The sequence below is a fragment of the Piliocolobus tephrosceles genome, chromosome 3, assembly GCF_002776525.5.
Source record: "Piliocolobus tephrosceles isolate RC106 chromosome 3, ASM277652v3, whole genome shotgun sequence".
Taxonomy (NCBI): domain Eukaryota; kingdom Metazoa; phylum Chordata; class Mammalia; order Primates; family Cercopithecidae; genus Piliocolobus; species Piliocolobus tephrosceles.
Genome location: NC_045436.1, coordinates 89,595,170 through 89,617,318, shown reverse-complemented (window position 1 = coordinate 89,617,318; position 22,149 = coordinate 89,595,170). Strand labels below are relative to the sequence as shown.

The 22,149-nt window shown below is 40.3% G+C and overlaps 2 protein-coding genes across 5 annotated transcripts in view; both read left to right on the top strand.

Annotated features, from left to right (window-relative positions):
- The first annotated feature begins 478 nt into the window (after window positions 1-478).
- PLA2G12A (phospholipase A2 group XIIA) lies at window positions 479-18,433 on the top strand. The gene is made up of 4 exons (XM_023219932.1): window positions 479-965; window positions 12,743-12,819; window positions 13,795-13,960; window positions 17,298-18,433. Exons 1-4 carry the CDS (start codon window positions 761-763, stop codon window positions 17,414-17,416), a joined length of 567 nt encoding a protein of 188 aa, XP_023075700.1. The 5' UTR covers window positions 479-760; the 3' UTR covers window positions 17,417-18,433.
- CASP6 (caspase 6) overlaps window positions 17,481-22,149 on the top strand; it is a 32,711-nt gene continuing 28,042 nt past the window's right edge. Inside the window, exons 1-2 of one of the 4 annotated variants that reach the window (XM_023219926.2) lie at window positions 17,481-17,614; window positions 19,697-19,749. The gene's annotated coding sequence lies outside the window, so the exon portion shown is untranslated. The other 3 variants (XM_023219930.2, XM_023219927.2, XM_023219928.2) reach the window with 3 other exon arrangements.

The following is a 22,149-nucleotide window of genomic DNA, read 5'->3' as shown; positions in this document are numbered from 1 at the left end:
CCCTCTCTGCGAAGGGGACACCGGGGTTATTTTCTCCCATGTTGTCCACACCCAGAAAAGCTTGTCTCTCGGGGCTACTGCACTAAGCCCCGACTGGTCAGGTCAGAGTTAACCCCACCCGGGTTAGCTCTGCACTCTCACTTTAAGGTTAACAGCCCGGAGAGCTTTTAAAAAATACCGGCGTCCACTGCCACCTGGGACCAACGTTATCAGGCTCCCCAGAAAAGGGGCCCAGGACTAGGTATTTTTTAAGGTTCCCTTGTGAACCAGGACGAAGGCCCTTCTGAGGGCGCCGCGGAGACCACGTGGCCATTGAGGCCGCGCCCCCGTTTCCCGCCCCGCGCGCCCCACCCCAGTTCCCCGCCCCCAAACCCGCCCCCCCCCCCCCCCCCCCCCCGCCCCCGCCCCCACCCCCGCCCCCAACCCCGCCCCCGCCCCACCCCCCCTGCGCGTCCCGCCCCTCCCGTGCGCCGCTGACGCTCCGTGCTCCGGCGCAGGCGCACAGGGGACGGTCGCTGGCCCAGGTGAGCGGGCGCGGTGGTCCGGGTGAGCGGGCGCGTCCCCGCGACGGCGCTGCCTCCCCGAGGCGGTTCACGTAAAGCCAGCGAGGCCCTGCCGGCCAGCCGGGAAGGAGGCGTGGATATGGAGCTGGCGGCTGCCAAGCCCGGGGCCCGCGCCGCTGCCTAGCGCGTCCCGGGGGCTCTGTGGGGACGCGCCCCCCGCCGCGGCTCGGGGACCCGTAGAGCCCGGCGCTGCGCGGATGGCCCTGCTCCCGCGCCCCGCGCTCACCCTCCTGTTCCTCATGGCCGCTGTTGTCAGGTGCCAGGAGGAGGCCCAGACCACCGACTGGAGGGCCACCCTGAAGACCATCCGGAACGGCGTTCATAAGATAGACACGTACCTGAACGCCGCCTTGGACCTCCTGGGAGGCGAGGACGGTCTCTGCCAGTATAAATGCAGTGACGGTGAGGGGGCATCCGGGCCCAGCGAGGTCTCGTACTTTCGGGGGATTGGGGTGACGGAGGTCCTGGAGGTGTGAGTGACAGATGCAAGGCAGACCTTGACGGTGTCCTTCGGCTGTGGAAAAACTTAACCACTGCTAGAATCTTGCGGTTCTTGTGATTGAGCAAGCTGGGTACAAGTTCGCACCACTATTGTTAGAATGTGAGAGGTCACCTGAGTTTACTGTCCGTTCCATTTGCGTTGCTTCTGAATTACCTTTTCCCCCCTCAATTGCACCAAGTTGCCCAAGAACTTACTGACGTAGGAATCATGGGAATGGAGTGGAACAGACTGATTTTAGCTCAGTTTTTGCTTCCGTAAATTGGATGAACATGCGAAGCAAACTGAGAATTTAAAAACCATGCCCTATTAACTTTCTCTATAATTGATATTAAATTTTTTTTTCTGCAAACCCACAGACAATAACTTACGACCTTTGTACAGACTTGGTGTACTCGAGTGTTGAGAAAGGGTTCCGATAACTCTCCTTTCCTTAGATATCAGTGACCCCCCTCCTCGTTGTTGGTTAACGTTAATACAGTTATTTTCATTTACTCTTTTAATATTTGTCGAACTTTCTCTTTGAACCTGAGAACTTGTTTGATGGCAGTATGAGTACTGATCACCTCAGTATTTCAGACAGATGATTCTTTTGTAGCACATTTTTGAGTGCTTAAATATTTTAATAGGTCAGAAAAATATTGGACTTTCGTTTGGATATTGAAAATGTTAAAAGAGCACTTGGGAGATCATGTTTCCAATAAGATTAGCCAAGATTAGAGTGTCATTATGCTGGCAGCAGAAAATAATAGGGGATTCAGTGACTTCATTGTTGGAGCCTGGTTGTAGGGGTGAACTTAAAAGGAACTGATATCATGTAAAGCTGTGATGCCACCTGCTGCCTGCAATTTTCAAGATAATTTCTAGTTTTATGTTAATAGAAGTAAAGGATGAACTGTATCTTGTATACTTTAAAGCGCTGAACAGGTGCTGAGACATGTTTCATTGCTTCTTAAATTTGTGCCTAAATGTTGTCACCTAAACGTATGCTTCATAAAGATGTTTTTGTTCTTGTAGAACTTGTGAGGAGGATTAAGTGCATAATTTAAGGATCAAATGGTTGCCTTTCCTGAAGCAAATGTTACAGTTTTACTTAGTCATTCCTATTCATTATACAAAGATTTGAATCCCAACTGTGGGTCAGATGTTGTTCTACTTTGAGATTTAGCAGTTAGTAAAACACAAAAATCTCTGTCTGTGGAGCTTGAGTTCTGGTGAGGGAGAGGTGGGCAGTAAACTAGTAAATAAGTAAAATCAGAGGAAGTGTGGAGTCTGAGCAGGGAAGACGAGGGGCCATGTTGGAGGCAATTTACTCTTCTAAATGTTGTTCAGAAAAGGCCTCACTGATGAAAGAATATTTGAGAAGAAATCTGCAAGTGGTACGTGGGGGCACTGTGGTTATTTGGAGAAAGAGCATTCCAGGCAGAGGGAATAGCAAGTGCAATGGACCTGAGCAGAAAGGCCAGTCAAGGATGACTCTGAGGTTTTGGCCTGAGCCAAAGGAAGGATAGATATGGTTGCCTTTACAGAGATAGGGAGTCGAGTTCGTAAATTTATTAGTCTAGGGTTCTAGAGTTTATTTACATTTAAAACGTCCCTGAAATTGAATGAATACCAGCCTTGTTAAAATACCATTTTAATCTTTATTTTATTTTTTGTTAATATTTTTGAGGCAAGGTCTCTCTCTGTATCCAGGCTAGAGTGGAGTGGTGTGATCATTGCTTGTTGCAGCCTCCAACTCCTGGGCTCAAGCAATTCTCTTGCCTCCGTCTCCCAAATAGCTAGGACTATAGACCATGCCCCCACAACACCAGGCTTAATCTTTCTTTTTAATCTCTTTCATCTTCTACAGGCTTCTCAAAATTTACTATTTGGGGCCGGGTGCGGTGGCTCAAGCCTGTAATCCCAGCACTTTGGGAGGCCGAGATGGGCGGATCACGAGGTCAGGAGATCGAGACCATCCTGGCTAACACGGTGAAACCCCGTCTCTACTAAAAAATACAAACACTAGCCGGGCGAGGTGGCGGGCACCTGTAGTCCCAGCTACTTGGGAGGCTGAGGCAGGAGAATGGCGTAAACCCGGGAGGCTGAGCTTGCAGTGAGCTGAGATCCAGCCACTGCACTCCAGCCTGGGTGACAGAGCGAGACTCCGTGTCAAAACAAACAAAAAAAAATTTACTATTTGGAGTTCAGAGGAAGGTCTCTGGCACAAAAAACACAAAGAAATTTGAGAATTTAAAAAATGTTATATGCTTCAGTGAAAAAATTTTTTTTGTCTTAGTAAGTACTCTACGTTTAGCAGACATGTGGTTTCAAGTCCAAGTCACCATACTGATAGATAATTGGATCTCAGTGAAAGAAAAAAAAATTAGGCCGGGTGTGGTGGCTCATGCCTATAATCCCAGCACTTTGGGAGGCTGAGGCAGGTGGATCAGCTGAGCTTAGGAGTTCGAGACCAGCCTGGCTAACGTGGTCTCTACTAAAAATACAAAAATTAACTGGGCATGGTGGTGCACACCTGTAGTCCCAGCTACTTGGGAGGCTGAGGCAGGAGAATAGCTTGTACCTGGGAGGTGGAACTTGCAGTGAGCCAAGATCATGCCTCCAGCATGGGTGACAGAGCAAGACTCTGTCTCAAAAAATAAATTAATTAATTAATTAATTAAAATAAAATAAAATTGCTGTTACTTGAGCAGTCTCTCTGGAACAGTGATTCAACCTTTCCTATATTTTGGAATTCAGGTGACCAAATCAGAACCAAACAGAACAATCCCAAATCTGGAGAAACATGGTGATTAAGGGGTGTTTTTAGTTGCAAGAAAGAGATCAAGAGAGCTTAAAAAAAAAAAAAAAGTGAGTTAATGGGAGGGAGAAGTTGGTCAAATAAACATGTCCTTGCTTTACCTGAGGGACTGGCATTATGGAGACTTTCTCCCTTAGTTTTGGCCATCCTCTCTTGGATAGGAAAAAGGCCTTATTGAGAGTTAAGTATTTAGGGAAATAAATTTGATGATCCGTTATTTTCTTAAACTTTTTTCTCCCTTACAGCAAGGAAGATTTAAGGAAGAAAACTTTTCGATTTCCTTTGAAAAATAGAACCAAAACTGGCTTGTAAATGTTTTTAGAATGATGAATAAGTCGTTAATTCATTCAGTGATGTATGTTTTCTAGGATCCCTCTAGCTGTTGTGCTGAGAACAAAAGGGGTCAAGTGGGGGAGTAAGAATGGAAGCAGAGTGAGGCATGTAAGAGTCCAGACAAAAGACAGGGGTGATTTTGTTCAGGTTGGTAGCAATAGAAGTAATGAGAAGTAGTTGAATTTTGGATATATTTTGAAGGAAGGACCTAAAAGATTTGCTGATGGCTTGGAAGTTAGGTATAAGTTAAATCAAAAATGATACTACAGTTTTTGGCCTGAACAACTGGAAGGACAGAATTGCCATTAACTGAAATGGGGAAGAATGTGGAAAGAACAGTTTTCAGGCATTAGGAAAAATAATAACATATTTGTATGCTTTTGAGAATGGTTCAGTGGAGAGTAGAAATACTGATGAGGGAGAGAATTGTTGGAGCCATAGCCTTGGATAAGTGAGAGGGAGTGGTTTCTAGTACATACATAGAGAGTTTGGCCAACAGCATATAGCATAGCCCTGTTAATAGGAACATGGGAAGAGGATATGAGCACTGATGCTGGTTAAGTGGGTGGATGTTCAACTTCTCCTGATTGCCTGCTTTTCTCAGTAAAGTAGGAATCCAGGTCATCAGCTGACAGAGAAGATGGGAATGGGGATGTTGGAGATTTGAGGAATATAGGAAAGTGAACAGACTAGAAAAATAAAGTAGCATTAGGACCCTTTGGAGATTAATGATCATGAATATTTAAAGTCTCAAGTGTTCGGGAGTGCAGGATGGAATCTTACAAAACTCTGAGGTGAGACCTTTGTGTGACCCAGCAAACTACTTCTTGTGCTTGTCATCTGCTTCATATTCTTTCTGGTGAAAACAGTTGGTCTATTTGGAAGTATTTGCATCAAATTTAGAACAAATATGTGGAAAATAATCAACTTTGTCTCAGTCTATGAAAATCTTTAGATTTCAGCATTCCATACAAATGATAAACAATCAAGAGAAGGAGCTATTGCTTAAGTCAGAAATTGAAATTAATGAATAGTCTTTCCATGCAGTTGTACACAGTGGTTTTGGTTTGTATCTGCTTACAAATTTTAGAGGACAGTGGCCCCAAGACATCATGGTGTTGGTGTTTTGATGTTACTCTGATTTTGTTTCTTCCATTATTGAGTTTTTGCTTTATTTGTAAAAACTGGCACCAGTAGAAATGCTAATTTTTAAAATGCTTGGCCACTGTAACACTATAACAAAATTTAAAATATTAATACATTTGTAACATTGGTGTCTAAATCAACTTAACCTGTAATAAAGAACTATCTATATAACTTGCTTTGTTCAGAAATAACTATTTTAATTTAAAGGTGAATTTAGAACTGCAAAATACTTTAGAATTTATCAGGAAATTAGTTACTTCCAAGTTTTCGGTTTTTTGCTGTGGATAAAGAATTATTTTAATTTCATCAAAGAATGTTTCCCCTTGTTTTAATCTGGTAATTTATTGGGTGCCCACTGTGTGCTAAATATCTTCTACATGAGCAGACTAAGTCCTTTCTTCATAGAAACTGACTCATGTTAATGTTAATTAGGTCAATAAATGCTAGAAAGAGAGGGGGTGCTATTTTAGATGAGGTAAGCAGGGACGGCCTTTCTGAGGAAATGACATTAGGAGTTTGCTTCGAAAGAAACTAAAGAACCAAATACATACGCCCCTTTTGCCATTTACACTGGGGAGCCAAACTTTTTACCAGCATTTATTTCACGGTGTTATTATCCAATTTTTCATGTACAGTAGATGTTGGTTCTTTATTACTTGATTTTTATCAGCTCTTCTTCTTAGGACAATTATGACCACTAGCCCTATTTGACACAGCAGCCTCCTACTTCCTCGGACCTCCATTCTCATTTTTGCCAATTGACCTTCTCTGTACTATCTCTGTTCCTCTTTATTCTCCTATGGTGGGCGTGTGTTTAGTTTTTCTGACTTCATTTGTGTCCGATCATTCTCTCATTCAAAGGTAATTATCTCTTATGAGAAAATGTCTATATATGTACATGCATGCATACACATATGTATGTATCACTATCATTACACACATCACCAGCATCAGGAATGTTTTTATAGATTTGAAATCAAAGTCTATGGATTTAGATAAAATGCAAAGGGAAGGAAAAATAGAAGTACTGCCGTTGAATGTACATTGAGGGAAGTATCTTTCTGATTAAAAAAAAAAAGTAGTCCAGGCGCGGTGGCTCACGCTTGTAATCCCAGCACTTTGGGAGACCGAGGCAGGCGGATCACCTGTCAGGAGTTCAAGACCAGCCTGACCAAAATGGAGAAACTCTGTCTCTACTAAAACTACAAAATTAGCCAGGCATGGTAGCGCATGCCTGTAATCCCAGCTACTTGGGACGCTGGGGCAGGAGAATTGCTTGAACCCAGGAGACAGAGGTTGCGGTGAGCTGAGATCACGCCATTGCACTCCAGCCTGGGCAACAAGAGCAAAACTCAGTCTCAAAAAAAAAAAAAAAAAAAAAAAAGACAATTGAGACACATGTCTTTAAAGCCGTAGGCCCATATCGGTTGTCTTAGGGTGATAATCTTTGCTTCTCATGGAAAAGGGTGAGGTACCAGAAATCTGTAGACTGGCAGATGGAAGGGAGGGAGAATGTACAAGGTGTCTAAAAAGTTGGAAACGTAGGATAAACATCATGCTTTATTTTCAAATGACACACTCAATGTTTTTCATTAACCACTAGACACTTTTTTAGATGATATACTTCTAAATTTAAAACAGTCCAGTTGTTAATCTGAACAATATATATTGTAAATACACTATTATTCCTGTTTCTAGACTTTTTGAACATTCTCTGGTGTATTTATTGTACTTTTTTCAGATCAACAACTTGACCTATTACTTAATGTGTATCTCTAGATATGTTTCTAAACATTTTAAACAGTTGATTGTTAAAACCCCTGACAAAAGAGAGGTTCATGATGAAGTTTGAGGAACTAGAATGGGCTTCCCAAGAAGTAAATGCTGATCCAGCCTCTCTCCTTTTCTGTAAAGAGGTTTATAGTGTGTTAGGGCAAAGAAAACTATAGATAAATATATAGTTTCTCATGATACTCCCTTGAGAAAAACTGGATATGATTTGATGACTTCACCGCTGCTTAGAGAGAGGACTCATCTGTAGTGGACCTCTGTCCTGATTAATATCTGCATCTTAGGTTTGTGACTATCTGGGAGCAACAGGCAACACTGGGTGAATAGCTCTAGATTTAAAAACTGCTGAGCAGTCGAGAATGGTGAACTGAAACAAACAAGATTGAATCTTACTATATACAATCTTATATTTAGGCTCAAAATTAAATTGCAGAAGTGCTAAGCCTCTAGCAGTAGGTATTAAAAAGTGCATTTTAGAAAGAACTGTTTTTTGTTTTTTGTTTTTGTTTTTGTTTTTGAGACGGAGTCTGGCTCTGTCGCCCAGGCTGGAGTGCAGTGGCCGGATCTCAGCTCACTGCAAGCTCAGCCTCCCGGGTTTACGCCATTCTCCTGCCTCAGCCTTCCGGGTAGCTGGGACTACAGGCGCCCGCCACCTCGCCCGGCTAGTTTTTTGTATTTTTTAGTAGAGACGGGGTTTCACCATGTTAGCCAGGATGGTCTCGATCTCCTGACCTCGTGATCCGCCCGTCTCGGCCTCCCAAAGTGCTGGGATTACAGGCTTGAGCCACCGTGCCCGGCTTTGTTTTTTTTTTTTAACTAGTGTCTGTGTTAGCAGTGAGGAACAGCTGAAACATACTATGTTAGGCTGTTTTAATACAAGTACTTTATCCACCACAAAAGGCTAAAAAGCCCATCTTACACTACAGTGTTCAGTCTGAGGTGCTGTATTTTAAAGAGATGTGACAAGCTAGAAGTGATCAGTCTTTGGAGGCTGATGAATGCTCACCAAACTCAAAAGAGGCTTTAGGGCAAACAGCAGAGTTTCTCAATAGATAATCTCCATTTATAATGAATATTCCAACCGCCATGGAAATTAGCCTTCCAAGTCTTCTGTTCATTAATTCATCACATACTTATTGCAAAAATTCATCACAAAGTTATTCCAGGCACTGTTCTAGGCATTGGGAATCCAAAACACAAAAATGTCTGCTTTCAAGGAGTTTGCATTTTAGGATGGGGAGACATAATAAAATAAGTAGATTAGTGATGTAGTATGTTAGGTCATATGTGCTACAATAGTATGGTCAGGGAAGACTTGCTGAGAAGGTGAATGTCTTAGTCTGTTCAGGCTGCTATAACAAGATGCCTTAAACTGGGTGGCTTATAAACAATGGAAATTTATCCCTCAGTTCTGGAGGCTGTGAAGTCCAAGATCAAGCATTTGGCAGATTCATTTTCTGGTAAGGGTCCACTTCCTTGTTCATAGATGGCACCTTCTAGCTGTGTACTCACATGGTGATGGATGGGGCAGGGCAGCTCTTTAGGGCCACTTTTTTAGGGCACAAATTCCATTCATGAGAGATCTGTCCACATGACCTAATCACCTCCAGTAGTCCCACCTCCTAATACCATCACATTGGTGATTATGTTTCAACATGAATTTTGGGGTGATGCAAACATTCAAACCATAGCAGTAAAAGAGAAACTAGTGTCAGGAAAAAGGGCATCCACATGCAGGAAGAGCAGGTTCAAAGGCCCTGGTACAGGAGCAGACTTGCAGTGTCTGTGGAACAGCAAAGAGGAATAGGTTAAGGAAGAAAGGAAGAGAGAATAGGAAGAGGATGAGGTCAGAGAAATCATGGGAGGACTAGGTTATACACGGTTTCATAGGCTTTATAGACTTTGGCTTTTGTTCTGAATAAGATGAGAAGCCTTTGGAGAGGCTCTGAGCAGAAAAAGACATGATCTAACATATTTTAATTAAGATCACTTGTGCTCAGTGTGGAGACTGGATTATGAGGGTTAGTGTGGGACAGGGGAACCAAAGTAGGGCAACTAGTTAGGAGTTTATAGCAATAATCCATTGTGGCTTGGAGTGGGATTGGTAGTAGTAGAGATGGTAAGAAGTGATTAGATTCTGAATATTTTGAGGGTAGAGTCAACAGGATATACCAACAAGATGTATGTTGGATTGAATGTAGGGTGTAAGAACGCAAGAACATAAGCAACAATGGCTGACATTATTGCTCTGAGCATCTGGAAGGATAGTGTTACCATTAACTGAAAACAGGGAACTGTGAATGGAGCAAATTTGAGGTGAGTGTCAGGAGGGACAGCTTAAGTTTGAGATGCCCACTGGACATCCAAGTAGTTAGTATGTCCTTCCTCTGTAGGCCCTTGTAAGTAGGAAGCCAAGTCATAAACTGTTTTCTTAGGAATGAAGGGCCGGGCCGGGCACTGTGGCTCCCGCCTGTAATCCCAGCACTTTGGGAGGCCTAGGCGGGTGTATCATGAGGTCAGGAGTTTGAGACCAGCCTGACCAAGATGGTGAAACCCCGTCTCTACTAAAAATACAAAAATTAGCTGGGCCTGGTGGCGCACGCCTGTAGTCCCAGCTACTCGGGAAGCTGAGGCAGGGGAAGCGCTTGAACCTGGGAGGCAGAGGTTGCAATGAGCTAAGATCGTACCACTGCACTCCAGCTTGCTGGGAGGCAAAGCGAGACTCCATCTCAAAAAAAAAAAAAAAAAAAAAAATGAAGGACTAAAAGTAGGAGTTGAAGGATCATGGTGACTTATCTGTGATAGCTTGAGTCATCTACCCTCATCTTCCAAGGGAAGATAAGGACCCATCCTTATGGACAGGGTTGGAAAAACAAGACGTAAGTGCTATCATTGGCCTTCCCTTTTCTAGACTCATCTTAACCATTCCTTTTTGTATACATTGTTCCTTAGAGCAGGCTATAGGTTTTTTTTTGTTTGTTTTTTGTTTTGTTGTTGTTGTTGTTGTTGTTTGAGACAGAGCTTTGCTCTTGTTGCCCAGGCTGGAGTACAATGGTGCGATCTCGGCTCACCGCAACCTCTGCCTCCTGGGTTCAAGAGATTCTCCTGCCTCAGCCTCCCGAGTAGCTGGGATTACAGGCATGTGCCACCATGCCCAGCTAATTTTGTATTTTTAGTAGAGATGGAGTTTCGCCATGTTGGTCAGTCTGGTCTCGAACTCCCAACCTCAGGTGATCCACCTGCCTCGGCCTCCCAAAGTGCTGTGATTACAGGTGTGAGCCACCACTCCCAGTCCAGGCTATAGCTTTATATCTTCATAAGGTTATACTACTCTCTTGAGGCTGTATATGGTGACCTCAGTTGAGCATGGAACTTCTGAGCAAGTCACTGAAACCATTTTTTTTTTCTTTTGTTATTTTTTAAAAATTCATATATATATATATATTTTTTTTTTTTAATAGAGACAGGGTCTCATGTTGCCCAGGCTGGTCTCAAAAACCTGGGCTCAGGCAGTTTTACCGCCTCAACCTCCAAAAGTGCTGGGATTACAGGGATGAGCCCAGCCAAAACCATTTTTCAATTATTACCTTGAGGGGTTACTTATTTTGATGGTTGATTACTGAAAGAGTTGCTTTTTTTACCCTCAATTTACTTTTGGAGGGTAACCTCATCTTTATTTAAGTCTCCTACCAATAAATATTAAGTGAAAATTGGTAGAATACTTTGTGTCACTCCTATGTATCCAACTGTGGGATCATATTTGGAAATTGCCATGTCTTAGGGTAAAATACCTGGGAATATCTCATTTTAGAAGGGAAGATAAATTGTAGCCCCAAATATTTGAAAGGATTATTGTGTAAAATAGGGAGTTGGCTTATTTTTCTGTTTCCCCAAGGGGCAGAGGATTGTTTATAGGTAGAACTTACAAGAAGGCAGACGAATGTCTTAACAATTGATGTTATTTCACAGTAGAATAGGTTATTTCTTGATGTAGGAGGGTTGTGGGAAACATTCAAAGAGACAGTAGGTGACTGGTAGGTTGAAGTGATTTCTATACATAAATATTACATAAATGTAAATATTCTATACAAGCATATTTCTTTTTTTTTTTTTTTTTTTTTGAGACGGAGTCTCGCTCTGTCGCCCAGGCTGGAGTGCAGTGGCCGGATCTCAGCTCACTGCAAGCTCCACCTCCCGGGTTTACGCCATTCTCCTGCCTCAGCCTCCCGAGTAGCCGGAACTACAGGCGCCCGCCACCTCGCCCGGCTAGTTTTTTGTATTTTTTAGTAGAGACGGGGTTTCACCATGTTAGCCAGGATGGTCTCGATGTCCTGACCTCGTGATCCGCCCGTCTCGGCCTCCCAAAGTGCTGGGATTACAGGCTTGAGCCACCGCGCCCGGCCTAAGCATACTTCATTTTAATGTGTTTTGCTTTAATGCACTTCACAAATAATTGTGGTTTGTTTGTTTTTTAACAAATCGAAGGTTAGCAGCGACCCTGCATTGAGCAAGTCTGTTGGCACCATATTTCCCTCAGCATGTGCTCACTTAGTATCTGTGTCAGCATTTTTTAGCAATAAATTATTTTTAAAGTAAGGTCTGTACATTGGTTTTTATAGACAGTTTTATTGAGCGCTTAATAGACTACAGCATAGTGTAAACCAAACTTTTATATGCACTGGAAAACCAAAGAAATTTGTGTGACTCGCTTCATTGTTATATTGGCTTTATTGTGATGGTCTGGGACTGAACCTGCAGTATCTCTGAGGTAAGCCTGTATTAAATGAGGTGAGATGTTTCTGAAGTATCTCCAAAGTTTAAGATTGCTATGATAATGTCATCTCTTTCCTTGTTGCTGAACACTTGGTGCTACTGGGGAGCATTAGCCTTCCAAGTCTTCTGTTCTTTGGAAGTACTTCATTAGAACGGCAGTACTTCTGGAGTACCGTAGTTCACCAAGTATGCCTCTTAACCTTTTCCTTAGATGGCAAAGGAGTATATTTGTGGAATGGTTGACTGAGTGGGAGGGCAGCAGGCAGATTGGGTGGTCCTGTAATGTCTTGTAATACTAAGGTTATTAAATGATTATCAGATGATCTTGTCTTCCTTAGCCTTAGGCTTTGACCGAGTAAACTGGTTGGTTAATGGTTATTGAGGTTTGTATGCAATGAAGCATTTGTGGGAGGTTGGGAAGATACTATCTTAGCTCTAAAAAACAAAGTGTTAGAATGTACAGGAAAACAGGGTGGGTTTATCTTTCATATATATGAACCCTATCTGGGAAGTGACCTCTGAAATCTCCAGAAGTCCAGGATAAGCTTTTGTATGTTCCGTATGGCATAGGCTTACAAATAATTACATTTTATGAATTGCTGTATATGTGTATGTATGTATGTGCACACTTGTATATATTCCTCACCACAGGAGAAATAAAAAGTCTAATTAGCGTTCTTAATGCTCATCAGAATAAAGACATATGCACTTATGTTAGCATCCAAGTAAATATTAAATATTTCTAAGGCTAATGTAGCATATTGACCTATTTGAGTATTTATTTTATTTTTATCATATTTGAAAATAAATTATAATACCATTTATATTTTATAGGATCTAAGCCTTTCCCACGTTATGGTTATAAACCCTCCCCACCGAATGGATGTGGCTCTCCACTGTTTGGTGTTCATGTAAATATTGTCTTTTATTTGATAAGTTTTATAACTGGTAAATCATGTAATACTTTTGGTGATATAAGACTATCAGCATGTTCTTAGATTCACAAATAATTTAGCTGAGTGTAAGAGTGATCAGGTTTATTAGATTCTTTTTGGCAAAACTCCTAACAAAAGTAAATGAAGTAAAATTGTTTTATTTTTGAATTTTATAGATGTTCATACTATTTAAGTGATATTTCCTAATATCACATACATAGTTGAAAAGTTTGGAGTACAGAAGTAATACTACTTAGAGGGAAAAAGTATAGATAAATGATGTTTTCTACATTAAAACAAGACTAAGTGGGATAGCTGTGTGGTTGTTGTAGGAGAGACTGGATCTAAGCCAAGTATTATGGGAAAAAAAATGTTTATGAAAATGATTCCTAGACACAAGGATTTTGTGTATAAAGTTACTTAAAATAATTGAAGTTATAGATTCAGAGTAATAGTATCTTTGGGGAATGGAGAAATATTTAAAGATTAAAAAACAACAAAATTTGAGTTATAGGAAAGTTTTCTGTGATATTTCACATAAAGTAAGTTTTATTTGGAAGGAGAGGCCACAAAACACTTTGAATATCCAAAAATCATACTTGCCTAGCCCCTGGAGAATCTTTAATAGACTTAGATTTATCTTTCTTTTTTTAAAACTTATGTTTTGTGTTTTGGACAAATGGAAGTTTTGTTATTGACAGGTAACTGTGCGTGTTACCTGTGCAGAATAGGGAGCAGTGAGGCATGGCTGAGAGAGTAACATGAGTGGATGTGGGTAAGTGTAATGGGGAGATTTATAACACAGAAAATATTTGTAGGCAGAAATGGATGTTGGAACTATCTATACAGCAGTCATTATCATTTATGCCTATTTAGTCTATTTGAATGTGGTACTTCAGCAGAGGAGTTTTGCATTTCATTGACAGTAATCCATCCAAATGCCTTTTGCAGCTTAACATTGGTATCCCTTCCCTGACAAAGTGTTGCAACCAACACGACAGGTGCTATGAGACCTGTGGCAAAAGCAAGAATGACTGTGATGAGGAATTCCAATACTGCCTCTCTAAGATCTGCCGAGATGTACAGAAAACACTAGGACTCACTCAGCATGTTCAGGGTAAGGATGTTCTGGTGGCTTAGGGATGAGTGTACTTTTTAAAGTTTTGTCAAATGCTTTATGTTTTAGTATAGGGTTTACCAATAGAAATCTTGCACATATATTATCTATTGTGACACAGACTTCAATTTTCTGAGGTGAGGAGCTGATTTTGTAATCTAAAATGATTTATAGTCACAGAAGCAAAAAGCATTAGGAAACCTTGGGAGAGTAGGGGTGTCCAAAGCCAAGAGAGAGAAAAATTCATCTACTTTGTGCCCTGAAATATATCTCCAGTCATCATGTAACAACCTAAAGTAGCTAATGTTTGAAACTCTGATTCCAGTTGTCTTAGTCCGTCTGGACTGCTACCACAGACCGGGTGGCTTACAGACAACAGAAAGTTATTTCCTACAGTTCTGGAGGCTGGGAAGTCCAAGATCAAGGCACTAGCAGATTTGGTGTCTGATGAGGACTCATTTTCTAATTTGCAGCAGATGCCTTCTAACTGTGTCTTCACTTAGTGGAGAGGACTAGATAGCTCTCTGGGGGCCTCTTTTATAAGAGCACTAATCACATTCGCCATCCTTTTGAACTTAAATACCTCCAAAGCCCTCACCTTCTGATTTCATCACTTTGGAGGTTAGGATTTCAACACGAACTCCAGAGAGACACAAACATTCAGACCATACCATCAGTGAATTTAAGAGTATTGCACACTGGATTTGGAGTAGGAATTTCTAGAAGACTTGTCTTTACCTGTTTCTGTTGGGAAGGTCCCCAGATGACCCCCAGGTTCAGTGATTTACTAGGGGGACTCATGGGACTCAGCATATAGTTGTACTCACTGCCATGAGGTATTATGGTGAAGAGATACAAAACCGAACTAGCAAAGGGAAAGGGCCCTTTGGTGTCATTTTTAAAAGGAGAATGATGATACTCACCTCACAGAGTTGTCATAAGGATGAAACGAAGTATTTGTGGAAATACAAATAAATCACCATTCAAATACTAATAGTTATAAGATTTCTCTACTGTCAAGCCAAAGAACATATCATACACTGAAATCAGAAGAGGCAAGGCAGGAAAGGAAAATAACATTTTAAGCGCTTATCATAAGATACTGTGCTAGATATTTTATTCATGTTTTCATTTGATGCCAACAGAAACCTAAAGAGGTAGGTGGTGTTATCCCCATTTTTCAAGGAAGGAAACGAAGGTTCAGAAAACAGTGACTTGCCCCAAGTGAGCATTTAGCCTGACTTTAAAATCTGTGTTCTGTCTATTACACAGTATTCTCCAAATAGTCTCATATTATAGCCCTGATTCTAATATCCTAATAATTCATGTCAAGGAAGAAATCTCTGTTGCAGGTAATCTTGAATTCACAGCCTCTGTCTCCCTTTGCAGCTTTTGGCTAAAGTAAACTAGCTGTAAACCTGAAGCATAGATGGATTTATTTCCTGTTTTCTGATTTCAGAAGAATGTGAAACCAATAATCATGTGACCTCCTATTTAATAGTCATAGCCTCTCCACTTCTGTGGTTGGTTTTTTCTTATTGGCACCGTCTTTTGGAGAACTTTGAAAATGTTAAGATTTTGTAATGACAAGTTTCTTCCTTAACATGAATATTTTGAAACGAAAAGTATTTGGATAACTAAAAGCCACTCTGCTATATCTCTGTTAGTGTAACATGTTAAGATAATCTCGGCCGGGCGCGGTGGCTCAAGCCTGTAATCCCAGCACTTTGGGAGGCTGAGACGGGCGGATCATGAGGTCAGGAGATCGAGACCATCCTGGCTAACACAGTGAAACGCCGTCTCTACTAAAAAATACAAAAAACTAGCCAGGCGAGGTGGCGGCGCCTGTGGTCCCAGCTGCTCGGGAGGCTGAGGCAGGAGAATGGTGTGAACCCGGGAGGCGGAGCTTGCAGTGAGCTGAGATCCGGCCACTGCACTCCAGCCTGGGGGACAGAGCGAGACTCCATCTCAAAAAAAAAAAAAAAAAAATAAGATAATCTCACCTGGATGTTTCAGGTTTCTTAGATTAAGAAAAGTAAATAAATCACGTTTTCACAGTCTTAAAAAAATTTAAAAACCTGACTGGGCCGGGTGCGGTGACTCACGCTTGTAATCCCAGCACTTTGGGAGGCCTTGGCTGGTGGATCACTTGAGCCCAGGAGTTTGAGAGCAGCCTGGCCAACATGGTGAAACCCCATCTTTAACAAAAAATACAAAAATTAGCCAGGTGCCTGTAGTCCCAGTTACTCAGGGAGGCTGAGGTGGAAGAATCACTTTAACCCAGGAGGCTGAGGTTGCAGTGAACCAAGATTATGCCACTGCACTCCAGCCTGGGTGACAGAGTGAGGTGAGACCTTGTCTCAAAACAAACAAACAAACAAACAAACAAACAAACAAACCTGACTGGGGAAAACTACTTTTGATTTCTATGCTCCCATATCCCCAAGTCAAATTAGGACATTGGTCAAAGAGATTGGATTGTTTACTTTAAGCCTCTTAACTGATGTATGATCAGTCCTCAGAAGCCATTGGCCATAATGAAATGTTTTGAGGTTTCAATTTGTAAACTTTGTTTCTTCTGCACCTAAAACATTTTTTCTTAAAATGCAAATTTAAGAGTATTATCAGACATCTCTTAGTGATTATGTTTTTCAAATAAAAAGAAAATTAACACTGATTAATCAGTGCTATTTTAAAAGACTCTTATTTGTCTAGTTTAAACAATTGGGCCAAGCATGGTGGCCCACGCCTATAATCCCAGCACTCTGGGAAGACAAGTTACGAGGACTGCTTGAGACCAGTCTAGGCAACATAGTGAGACCTCATCGCCACTTAAAAAACAAACAAAAAAAAATAGCTGGGTGTGGTGTTGTGTATCTGTTTAAAATTAAAAATTAAATTAAAAAAATTTAAATTAAAAATTAGCTGGCCATGGTAATGCCAGCTACGCAGAAGGCTGAAGTGGAAGGATCCCTTTAGCCCAGGATGTGGAGACTGCAGTAAGCTATGACTGCACCATGACACTCCAGTCTGGGTGTCAGAGTGAGACTCTGTCTCAAAAAAAAAAAAAAAAAAAAAAAAAAAAAAAAATTGGGTTGAACAGTTGAATGCATACAAAAAGTAAGGTGCATGATAAAGAGACTAAAACTGGAAGTCTGTAGATATCTACATGTGTGTATGTAAATATGCTACAGCTTGTGAGAGCTTGGTGACTTTCATCTAGCATACATTTCAGTGCTCACGAGGGATATGCTTGTTGCTGTGCCGTAATGTGTAACATAGGTGAAAAGAGAGCAATGCAGTTGCCCAACAGTAATCCCATTTTCTTATTTTGCAGCATGTGAAACAACAGTGGAACTCTTGTTTGACAGTGTTATACATTTGGGTTGTAAACCATATCTGGATAGCCAACGAGCTGCATGCAGGTGTCATTATGAAGAAAAAACCGATCTTTAAAGGAGATGCTGACAGCTGGTGACAGATGAAGATGGAAGAACATAACCTTTGACAAATAATTAATGTTTTTACAACATAAAACTGTCTTATTTTTGTGAAAGGATTATTTTGAGACCTTACAATAATTTATATCTTCATGTTAAAACCTCAAAGAAAAAAAAGTGAGGGAGATAGGGGAGGGCACACTTGTCTTCTCAGGTATCTTCTCCGGCATTGCTTCTTAACTTTTATGCCAAATGTCTTGACCAATATCAAAAACAAGTGCTTGTTAAGCAGAGAATTTTTGAAAAGAAGAATATAAATTCAATTTTCACAACCATATTTACCAAAAAGATCAAATATAAAATTCATAAGGTCTATGCAACATTATCTTATTTGGAAATATGGGGAAATTATCACTTACAAGTATTTGTTTACTATGAAATTTTAAATACGCATTTATGCCTAGAAGGAACGGACTTTTTCTTTTTCTATTTTAATTTCACATATGTCATTAAAGTACAACATAATATGTTGTTTCTCTGTAGCCCGTTGAGCATATGAGTAAGTCCCATTTCTGTTAGGAATACTTACAAGGACAAGGTTTCCATTTTTCCAGTTGTAAAATTGAAACCATCAGCTGATAACCTCATAGGGAGCAAATCCAGGATAGCTGAGTATTATGTAATATGCCTAGAAGATGATGTGAATGTGATTCAGAAGCATAGCCACTCCTATTTTATGACCTACTCACATGACAAATGTTACCTTTGCTATAACCTTTGTTAAGCTGGAGAAAAGATGGATTTAATGAGATAAATGAAAAGATATTTAACATAATACATCAAGGCACTATTTGCTGTTATGCCTTGTTATTTATTTCCCAGCACTTGTTCCTTATCATAGATTTTTTAAATACTATAACCTTTTACTAACTGTGGTCTTACTAAAATTTGTGCTTGATACTGCTTTTCAAAAAGCCTTTAACTAGAGCCAAAGGGATGGAAAAGGCAAGATTAAATAACTGCCTCTTAAAGATCTCTTATTTACATTGAAAATTATTACCATATGTTTAGAGCAAATCCCAGAAAATTTCAACAGCTTCTGAAGATGTCTATGAATGTGGAAAACTTTACAATCTCTTGGAATGCTCAGTTATGTTCCTGACTGGTCTTTTCTGACTACTGGTTGTTAACCTTTCTATAGCCCAGGACCTCAAGCCATATATATCCTTTGGGTATAACCCACGGCCAAAGTTATTAAGATGAAATGACTTTCAAAGTCAGAGAAGGACAGCATAGGGAGAGGCGGTTCTTTGTAAGTCATTACAGGTAGAACAGGGCAGAAGGAAAAATATGTTCTGGAGAAAGGGCCATGTTCCTAACTTTGGAGATGTGTCATTGCCAGGAACCTAGTATCTTCCAACTTGAATTGGTGGCAGCTGTTCCACTGAGACAAGGCACATGTATGCCTTGTGGCTAAGTGAGCAAACTGGGCTTCCTCTTAAATGTTTGGAATCCTCAATTGATTCTTTATTTCAAACCTTTATAAAAGATACAGTTTTGTAAGCCTTTATTAATTAATTATTAATGCTTATCAGCCAGGCATGGTGGTTCATACCTGTAATCCCAGCACTTTGGAAGGCTGAGGCGGGTGGATCACTTGAGGTCAGGAGTTTGAGACCAGCTGGCCAACATGGCGAAACACCATCTCTACTAAAAATACAAAAATTTGCTGTGCGTAGTGGCGCATGCCTGTAGTCTTAGCTACTTGGGAGGCTGAGGCAGGAGAATCACTTGAACCCAGGAGGTGGAGGTTGCAGTGAGCCAGGATCGTGCCACTGCACTCCAGCCTGGGCAATAGAGCAAGACTCTATCTTAAAAAAAAAAAAACTTAATGGTTTATCAATATTTATTATTGAAATACTTGTCCAGGTAACTTTACACTTATAATGAATTCATGGATTTTGTTAGCAGCATTGGCTTTCTCAAAAGGACAAACTCAGAATATGTTTATAAAATATAATTCATGATCACAAATTACACAAAAATCAGTAGAAACAGTTTTTATGTTCAGATTTTTAAAAAACTTGGAATACTTTTAGATTTACAGAAAAGTTGCAAAGATATATGGAGAGCTTCTGTGACCACTCACCCAGTTCCCCGAGTGTTAACCTTTTATTTAGCCATGAAGCATTTGTCAGAAGCTAAGTAACCAATATTGGTAATTACTATTAACAAAACTTGACTTTATTTTTCAGATTGTACTAGTTTTTTAATTAATGTCATTTTTCTTTTCCAGGATCCAATCTAGGATACCACACTGAATTAGTCGTCATGCCTAATTAGCCTCTGGTCTGTGATAGTTCCACTGTCTTTCTTTTTCATAAACTTGACAGTTTTGAGGAGTACTAATCAGGTGTTTTGTAGAATGTGCCTCAATTTGAGTTTGTCTGATGTTTTCTTCATGATTAGAGTGGGGTTATGGATATTTTGGAAGAATACCAGAGGGGAAGGTCCTTCTCACTGCATCATGTCAGGAGTTACATGCTATCAGCTTGATGGTGTATTACCTTTGGACACTTGGTTAAGGTAGTGTGTGTTGGTTTTTTGCTGCTGAAAGTGACTGTTTATTTTCCCTTTCCATACCTCTGTTCTTTAAAAAAACAGTCACTACGTCCAGTCATGGGAGGTGGTGGGTGGGGAAGATTACATTCAACCTCCTGAGAGTGGGAATATCCATATGTAGTATTTGGAATTTTTCTATATGGGAAATTTGTCTCTCCCTCCCACTCTAATTTGTTTATATCAGTATGGACTCATGTACATTTTGTATTTTGGGTAACACAGTATTTATTTTGTTGCTTAAATTGTCCAGCTTGGCTATTAGGAGTTCTGCCAGGTTGGCTACTATGTCCCTTTGATGTGCCCATCCTTTTGATTTTTGAGCACTTCCTTACTTTCTGGCACTACAAGAGGCTCCAGGTTCATCTTGTATATTCCCTGCCCCAATGCTAGAATCCCTAGAATCAACCCCTCCTCCAAAGAGCCCTGGTTCCTTTTGTTGGAGAATCATACTTAGAAACCAAGAACTGGGCATTAGATGTGCTTGTTTCTACTGGGATGTCATTGTTTGCAGCAGAATTGAGAAATACGTAGGTATATTAACCCATGCATATGTACACATCTGTAATTATTATTGTATGTGTGTACACAGCTCAACATGAGTTTGTACTGCCGTCTTCAACTCAAAATTTGTCCCAAAATTTTATGGCATATATTTAGATTTTAAAGTTGATATTTTCCCAATTGACAGAATAAACTCATTAAAAGAGCAAAAAACCAAGAACTAACTTAGCAGCTCTTTGCAAGAAATGTAATATTGATACTTTAAAATAATACTGCCTTCAAATGATGTCTGTCTCTTTAAAATCTTTTGGCATAGTTCTTCCAGGGACAGATATGGCCATATTTATTTCATAGATGGAAAAACTGAGCACAGAGCTGTAATGAAGACAGAATTGAGATATGAGGGCAAAAGCTAATTAAACACATCTTCACAGGTAGCCTTTCTTTCAGTGAACCTGTAGACTAGTCCAGTAATACTTATTAAAATTAGTTGTTAGAGGCTGGGCATGCTGGCTCAGGCCTGTAATCCTAGCACTGTGGGAGGCCAAGGCGGGCAGATCACTCGAAGTCAGAAGTTCGAGACCAGCCTGGCCAACATGGCAAAACCCTGTCTCTACTAAAAATACAAAAATTAGCTGGGCATGGTGGGACATGCCTGTAATCCCAGCTACTTGGGAAGTGAAGGCACAAGAATTGGTTGAACCTGGGAAGCAGAGGTTGCAGTGAGCTGAGATTGCACCGCTGCACTCCAGCATAGGCATCAGAACAAGACTCTGTCTTGGAAAGAAGAAACAAATTGTTAGCCTAAAACCCACTCTCTCTAAATTTAAAAGAGTGATTATTTCTTTCAGTATTTATAGAAGTATGAGATTATCAGAAGGTGTGATGCACAATGCTCATTATTTTATCGTAGTACAAGACAGATATAACATCTAAAGTAAAGAAGATGGAATCTTTCTATAAAAATTCTGTTATTAATAGTTGACTGACTTCAGTAACTTTGAGGAGTAGAATGAAACTTATTAGGCAAGATCTTTTCACATACACTACATTGCATTGTTCAACATTCATAGAAATTACTTGCAATATATTGATTTAAGCCTTATGTGGTGACTGGTGCTATATTTGAAGTAGCATTTTTAGTTTGCTGTTTTTCCTCAGTGCTTAATCCTACAAAAACCAGTCATCTGCCTAAAAAATAAAGAGCAAAAATGAATCAGTGCAACCAGTATATGGAAAATAATAGTTATTAATAAAACTGTAAAGGGATCAGTAGTGTCATCTTTCATATATGTCACAATGATGTTAGACTTTTTGCCTCAGACTTACTTATTCAGTTTCCATTACATCCTTCAAAAATCTCCTTGTTGACAACTTGACAAACATTTCTTTGTTGGCTTTCAAGTTTTAAGTATAGCAATCAGAATCACAGAAATTTAATATTTCTATGAATTCTGTGAGAAAACATATTAGGTAAACACCAAAATTAGTGACCGAAATTTTTAAGTTGTAGAATTATCTCTGAACTTAACTATATTTCATTCCTATGATAGGTGACAAGCCAAGACCTTCAGTTTCAATAAGTTCCACTTTTATTTATATTTTAAAATAATATATTGCCTTGAA

Coding starts and splice junctions, on each gene's coding strand:
- PLA2G12A (XM_023219932.1), top strand. CDS start 761: ATGGCCCTGCTCCCGCGCCCCGCGCTCACCCTCCTGTTCCTCATGGCC. Junction 966..12,742: donor CCAGTATAAATGCAGTGACG/GTGAGGGGGCAT, acceptor TATATTTTATAG/GATCTAAGCCTTTCCCACGT. Junction 13,961..17,297: donor ACTCACTCAGCATGTTCAGG/GTAAGGATGTTC, acceptor CTTATTTTGCAG/CATGTGAAACAACAGTGGAA.